The 7,304-nt window shown below is 22.8% G+C and overlaps 5 protein-coding genes across 5 annotated transcripts in view; 2 read left to right on the top strand and 3 right to left on the bottom strand.

Annotated features, from left to right (window-relative positions):
* The window catches only part of DICPUDRAFT_82474 (uncharacterized protein), a gene marked incomplete at both ends in the record, with an annotated part of 1,049 nt that extends 898 nt beyond the window's left edge, over nt 1–151 (bottom strand). Inside the window, one exon of the mRNA XM_003291766.1 lies at nt 131–151. Within this exon, the coding sequence (XP_003291814.1) occupies nt 131–151 (21 nt within the window). The remainder of the gene's footprint in view (nt 1–130) is intronic.
* A 104-nt stretch (nt 152–255) lies between these two features.
* On the top strand, nt 256–909 carry DICPUDRAFT_82473 (uncharacterized protein; the record flags this gene model as incomplete). The annotated part of the gene is made up of 2 exons (XM_003291772.1): nt 256–269; nt 522–909. 2 exons carry the CDS (start codon nt 256–258, stop codon nt 907–909), a joined length of 402 nt encoding a protein of 133 aa, XP_003291820.1.
* Nucleotides 910–1,612: 703 nt separating this feature from the next.
* On the top strand, nt 1,613–2,259 carry DICPUDRAFT_82472 (uncharacterized protein; the record flags this gene model as incomplete). The annotated part of the gene is made up of 2 exons (XM_003291771.1): nt 1,613–1,779; nt 1,845–2,259. 2 exons carry the CDS (start codon nt 1,613–1,615, stop codon nt 2,257–2,259), a joined length of 582 nt encoding a protein of 193 aa, XP_003291819.1.
* Nucleotides 2,260–2,350: 91 nt separating this feature from the next.
* DICPUDRAFT_95462 (uncharacterized protein) lies at nt 2,351–3,172 on the bottom strand. The gene is made up of 2 exons (XM_003291765.1): nt 2,856–3,172; nt 2,351–2,783 (listed from the first exon to the last, which is right to left on the bottom strand). Exons 1-2 carry the CDS (start codon nt 3,160–3,162, stop codon nt 2,386–2,388), a joined length of 705 nt encoding a protein of 234 aa, XP_003291813.1. The 5' UTR covers nt 3,163–3,172; the 3' UTR covers nt 2,351–2,385.
* A 269-nt stretch (nt 3,173–3,441) lies between these two features.
* DICPUDRAFT_92740 (uncharacterized protein) lies at nt 3,442–5,760 on the bottom strand. The gene is made up of 3 exons (XM_003291764.1): nt 5,638–5,760; nt 4,589–5,514; nt 3,442–4,514 (listed from the first exon to the last, which is right to left on the bottom strand). The coding sequence occupies exons 2-3, from the start codon at nt 5,478–5,480 to the stop codon at nt 3,595–3,597; spliced, it is 1,812 nt and encodes a 603-aa protein (XP_003291812.1). The 5' UTR covers nt 5,481–5,514; nt 5,638–5,760; the 3' UTR covers nt 3,442–3,594.
* Nucleotides 5,761–7,304: the final 1,544 nt, after the last annotated feature.

The raw sequence follows: 7,304 nt of genomic DNA, 5'->3' as shown, positions 1-7,304 counted from the left end.
ATTTTGATTGAACTGTTGATGGATAGATGGATTTGTTTGTGGATTGTTATTATTTTATTTATTGTATTTTTTATTATTAATAAAAAATGCGTAATGAGAAACTGGCAATACCACATAAAAAGTAAAAAACAAGTAATAATAATAAATCCATTTTTAAATATTAATTAAGTTGTAAATTATTTATTAAATATAAAATTATTATTGTTATTATTAAAAATTATTATTTGTGCCAAATATTATAATGAAAAAATAAAAATGTATGATTATTTGTATGTATATAAAAATATATGATTATTTGTATGTATATAAAATAATAAAGAAAAAAAAAAAAAAAAAAAAATTTTTAAAAATGCTATGAAAGAAAATTAAAAAAAAAAGTAAATTTAACACTGTTTAAAAAAATTAAAAAATTTTAAACAGTGTTTTATGAAAAAGGAAAAAGTGTGGTTGATAATGATACATGCAACTTGAAGAAAATAATATAATTACAAAAACTTCTTTTGATTTATGTCACACTAAAGTTTGCAATTTTATGAAATCATTATCACCACACCATACCCAAACAATAATAATTCTAACAACAATAACAATTTGAACAATAATAGTTCATGCAACAATTCTAACAATATCAATCATTCAAGCAATAATTCGAACAAAAATAAAAATTCGAGCAATAATAATTTGAACATTAATAATTCGAGCAATGATAATAATTCTAATATCAATAATAATTCCAACAACAATAATTCGAGCAATAATTCAAACAATATTAATCATTCAAGCAATATTTCGAACAATAATAATTCAAACAATAATAATTCGAATAATAATAATTCGAACAATAATAATAATTCAAACAACAATTATAATGGCATTCAGCGTTCCACCTTTAAACCTAAATTAATTTAGATTCATCACCACTATTCTAAATCATTTTGATAGTCAAATGGATCGCTTAGTTTATTAAAAGGAAACATGCTAAATTTAATTTAATTTTAATATAAAATTATTATCATTATTACATTTAATTTCGCACAAATTATACAAAATTTAAAAAAAAATTCAAAAAAAATGAAAATTAAAAAAACAAAAAAAAAAAAAAAAAAAGGTAATTGATAATTAAAATTTTGGGATATGCTATATAATACAGTCTATTTATTTTATTTTTTCTTTATTATTATCTGCATGGTATAATAATTTAAAAACCAATTTTAAAAAAATATCTTTATTATTATAATAAAAATTTAAAAAAAAAAAAAACAAAAATAGAAAATAAAATATCTTTTAAAATAAAAAAAATAGAAAAAAATAAATGAAAATCAACAAAAATAAAAAAGTAAATGATTTTAACTCAAGACATTAGAAAAAAATAAAAAAATTATTTTAATTTTATAGGGTTGAAAAAAATATATTAAAATGATAGGATAATTGAAAATATTACTATTTTGGCATATATAAATTTACAAGTTTTTTTATTTTTTTTTTTATTTAAATTTTTTTAATAGTATTTATTATTTTTTTTTTTTATTAGAAATCAATAAATAATATATAAATACTAAATAAAAATTTAAACAATATATATTTTATTTTTATGCTTACTCCAAATATAAGAATGTCAATTAAAACCAATAGTTGCACTCCAATTACAATCACATATGATGATTTTTATAATAATCTATATGATGAGTTTTTGTGTGGTTTAGAAGAGGCAAGTTTATATGGTGTGGATCTTGTAACAATGCCCAGAGAAGTTCATCAAAAGTTTAAAAGAAGTGATTTGTAAGAATCTTTCATCAATGAATAATTATAAAGTAATTATTAATATATAATTTATTTTATTATAGAATATATCTTTTAATGGAAAATGGTCATTTTCATGTAGTTCTAAAAAATAATTTTAAAATTCAAGTAAAATATAAAGATTTCATTTTTACTTATCGTAAATGCCAATTGAAACCATTATTTTACTACCCAATTTTATTATTATTTGCAATGAAAAAGTTAAATTTGTATAAGGTTCGTTGGGATTTAATTGAAAGGTTTTACTACTTTATGGATATTTCACTTTTAAAAAATATAGAACTACCCACAAATAGAGGAAACTGTATTTATAGAAAAATTGTGAATAATGGCAAATTGGTTAAAAAAGACTATGAAGAATTAATGGACGATGTATATCTAGAATGTGTATATCTAATACTCAAGGGTGACGATGAAAGTGAACATGCTGATGAATCCGAAGAGGAAAGTGATATTTAAATAATTGTAATAATAATATAATATAATAAAAATCATAGTAATAATAAAATATTATAAATAATAATAACTGAATATTAATAATGTAAAATTTATTTAAATAAAAAAGTTTTATAAAAAAAAAAAAGTTTATTGAAGTGGTTTATTAATTGTTTTTTGTAAATCTGTAAAAATAAGTTCAACAAATAAAACTTTACCTCTTACGCCATGAATTGTGTTTGGTTCATATGATGTTGTGATGTTTAATACAGGTTCTTTACCATAGTCAAGAAATGGTCTTGTAGTTGTAATTCCACATTTGCATGGTTCAACAACATTATCCTTTATAGTTTCGAATTTATTGAAAACCTTCATTTGCTCCATAACGAATGGAACAGTTTCAGCGTAACCGAATTCAACGTGGAAATCTTCTCTTTTTCCCTCAGTAAAGATGGACATGATTCTTATGGTAACAGCTTTGTTTCTTAAGGATTCTGGTATTTTAAATTTAACAGATAATGTTGGGGATAAAAATGAACCAGTACATTCTGTAATAAAATAAAAAAAGTATTAAAAGTTAATATTGTTTTAAAAAAATTTTTATTTATAAAAATAATTACTGGTTACAGGTTCAACTGGAAACTCGTAAACGAGTCCTCTTCTGCTTTCGTCCATTGGGTCTTGTTTTAATGAAACACCATCAATTCTTAAAATAAATGGAGCAGCTCTTTCTGGTACATTAATTTCTGGATAGTGTTTTTTATCAAGGTCACCAATATTATTAATATGTGCTTGAGTTGGAGCTTTAACCTTATCTGCAAGAACTAATGGATATTTGTAAAGAGTTTCTTTAATATTTGAGATCTCTTTTTCATTTAATGTATTTCTATCTACTAAACAAAAAGGTGTATTACTAGTAGCTGCCATTATATATTATTGTTGTATTAATTATAAATAAAAAAAACAATAAAAAAAAAAAAAAAATTAAGTTCATTGTGTGTAAAAATAAAAATAAAAATAAAAAAATAAAAAATAAAATTAAATAATTATAATTCACCCCAACCCTCTATTTTTTATTAATTTTTTTAAAAAAAAAATGAAAAAAATCCATTTATGGTAAAGATTTAAAAAACAACAGGTATTTAGTGTTTGAGTGAAGTTATAGAGATAAAATAAAATAGAGATTTAAATAATTTAAAATAAAACTAATATTTTTATATTAATATAATGTTACTTTTATTTATTTTTTAGATTTTTTTTTTTTATGTTTTTTTTTTTTTGAATAAAAATGTTATTTTTAAATTAAATATTTAATATTTTTTAAATTATTTTAATTATTTTAAAGATTTAAAATATCGTTTAGAAACCTCCATCTCCAAAACCTATTTGGGCACCGTCATAGTAGTCATCACCGGCTTGAACATCTTCAAATAATTGATTGTTGTTTTCACGTTGGTTGTTGTATCTACCATTGTTTTCATTTTCTTCTTCCCATCTGTTGTCATTACCCCATCTCTTGTTATCATATTCATTTTCCCATTTGTTATCATCTTCCCATTTGTTATCATTTTCCCATTTGTTGTCATTCTCCCATTTGTTATCATTCTCCCATTTGTTGTCATTTTCCCATTTGTTATCATTTTCCCATTTGTTATCACCTTCCCATTGGTTTTCACGATGATGAGAGAATCTACCTTCTCTGTTATTACCACCGAATCTGTTATTAGATTGACGAGATTCGTATTGATTGATAAGAGCCTCAACAGAGTTTTCGTTATAACCCAAATCAGCTAAACCATTGATTAATGGTGTTCTTGGTTGAATTGATGGTCTTTCAGTTGGACGTGGGTTCCAGTCTTCTTTTTTACCAACTCTGATACAAATAGCTTTACCAAATCTTTCTCTACATCTGTGACCAAGTGGACAACCTACGTTTGAACATGAGATTCTTGGACAATCTGGAACACAGAATACGGTCTTATGTCTGTCTCTGGCAGTTTCACAGTGATATCCTGGTGGGCAACGAACTGAGGCACAGGTGGTTCTTGGGATACAATAGATTCTACCGTGGACACAGATACATTTTTCACCTGGTGGACAGCTATGTGGACCACATTTGTTTTGTCTAATTTTGTTGTGTTCATTTTCACCAAATGATGGTTTGTGGTGTGGTGGTGGTGATGAGTGTGGTCTTCTGAATGGAACACATTTTGGTTTACCGTGGGTTGATGGATCACATTTACAATAATGGTGTGGTGGGCATTTCTTTTTTTCACATGCTATTATTAAAAAAAAAATTTAATTAATATTTATACTTTTTATAAAAAATGTATAATTAATTTTTAAAACTTACGATTATGATGTTCATGGTGATGTTCCTTTACACATTTGGCAACATTTTCTTTTTCATCATATACACATTTGAATTTTGGTGGACATTTAAATTTATCACAGGCTTTGTGTGGTGGATGGGTTGGATGAGTTTTTTCGACACATTTACGAACACCGTGTTCAAAGACACATTCATAACCTTCTGGACATTCGAGTGTAGAACAGTCTAATACGGGTGGTTGAGTTGGTGGATATGTTGGTGGGTGAGTTGGTGGATATGTTGGTGGTTGAGTTGGGGAAATAGTTGGTTGATTTTCTGGACTGATATCAACATTAATATCAACGACAATTCCACCGAAAGTTAACCAAACAGAGATACCATTAGCACCGTTTTTACCATTAGCACCATAACCGAATTGTAATGGCATATTTTCTTCAGTACCAGTGAATTGAATTCTATCTTTAGAATTACAGCCGCTACCAGATAAGGCACCTTCAACAAATTTATAGTAAGCCCATTTTGATGGATCAATGTAACCACCTTGACCAAGATAAGCATTATCAGCTAATTCTAAGTTTGGACCTATTGGTGAGACATATGATTTAACAAATTTAATGTTAACATCATATCTTTGACATGCTTCTGGGTGATTACGTGGTAAAATTTTACCAGTAATAGTAAGAGAATCACCGTCAATTATAGCTTTTCCAGAATCTTGATCAAAATTCCATTCTTGATAACCATAGAATAAACCACCATAATTATCTTTAACCCAGAAGACATGACCACCGGTTGTAACTGAATTTGATAATGATTTATCGACTTCAGATTGAGTAAGTCTATATTCGGTCGAAGCACCTGTTGCTAAGCAGAGGCAAAAACCTATTAAAAACAAATATAATAGTTTCGCCATTTAATTAAATTTTATATTTATAATATTACAATATCTGAATAAAAAAAAATATATTAATAATTAATTTTTTTATAAATATTTTATTTTTATTTTTTATTTTTATTATATTTAATTTGTTTTTATTCGATTTTATTATTTCTCTTTAATTTAAACTTACTTATGCTACTATTTTAATTTTACTGTTTTATTATTTTATTTCTATATAATATTATTTTATTATTTTTTAGTTATATAAATAGAAATATTTAATTAAATGATTTGAATTATTATTTTTTTTTTTTTGAATTATATAATTGTATGTTTGATTTATGAAAAAAAAAAATAATTAAAAATAAAAATAAAAATAAAATAATAATATAATTAATAAAATGTAAAAAAAAAAATTAATTAATATTATTGTGTTTTACAATTATATTATTTATTTATTTATATAATTATTGACTCTATTGGAATGAGTTTTTTATTAAGAGAGAGTGCTATATTCATTGTGTGTGTTTTTTTTTTAATGAAAAAAAATTTTAAAAAAAAAAGTTTGTATGAAAAATAAGTGTGTGAATAGGGGGTAATTCTTTTTTTGGGGGAATAATACACACACTTTTCACACTCCAAACATAGAAAATTATATCATGTATGATAAATAAATTTTTTTTATTAATTTCATTTTTTGTAAATAGAGTGTAAATTATATATTATAATTTAATCATATTAATAATATTAATATTAGTGAGAGTGTTTTGGAAATTAAATTTCTAATAGTGTGAGATTGTGTGGGAATGTGTGTTCTAAATGCATTTTTTATGTGAGAATTTTTTTTTGAATTTTATATGTACTTATTTAAAGAATAAATTTATTATTATACATTTTTTATATTCATTGTGTTTGTATATATGTGTGTTTGAATGTGTGTTTAAATTGTTTCTATTAATAATATTTTACCTATTTTTATTTTTAGGTGAAATATAAATAAATATTATATTTTGTAGAATCATATTAAGTGAGTTTAAACTCACTATAATGCTAAATTAAGAAATTTTATCATTTCAAAAAATTTAAATAATAATGGTTAAAAAAATAAATATTTATAACCAATGGGAATAGGGTAGTAATATGATTTTTCATTGAGTGTGAGGGTAATATTTTTAATATTTGTTTATTTTAATAAGTAAAAACAAATTCAAAAAGGAAATGATTAATTTCAATTATATTATATCTGATATACAAATTTTTTAAAAAAAATAATTTAATAAAAAAATAAATAAAAATAAAAATAATTTTATAAATTATATTAATGTAAAATGCATAATAAAAATTGAACCAAAGTTATAATTAATTTATTAAGTTCGAAAAAAATAAAAATAAAATAAAAAAAAACAGTGGTGTGTTTGTGTGTGTTATTTTTTTGTATATATGTATATGTATTGTTTATATATAAATGTAAAGATATATTAAATTAATCTCTAATGGATATTAATAAAATTAAACTGAATGTTGTCTTTTTTTCTTTTTTAATATGACAACATATAATAATCATATGAATAAGAAATAAATGCATATTTAATAAAGTATGGTAAATTCACAATTTAAATATTTTATGTGTGAATTTAATTCCTTTATAATGTATAATATATATGATATGGGAATAGTAAAATGATCCTACTATACAATTGTAATTTGAACTTCATTTATAAAGATACCAATATTTTTAAATATATATCTCAAAAAACCAGTAATTTATTTAAATTTAATTTAATTTAATTTATTAATTATTCAAAAAATATTAAATTTGATATCTTTTATTTAATTCTTAATTTTCCCACCCTCCAA

This window comes from Dictyostelium purpureum (assembly GCF_000190715.1).
Source record: "Dictyostelium purpureum unplaced genomic scaffold DICPUscaffold_300, whole genome shotgun sequence".
Classification (NCBI taxonomy): domain Eukaryota; phylum Evosea; class Eumycetozoa; order Dictyosteliales; family Dictyosteliaceae; genus Dictyostelium; species Dictyostelium purpureum.
The sequence above is the reverse complement of the archived record's forward strand: the minus strand, read 5'-3'. Positions and strand labels throughout refer to the sequence as shown.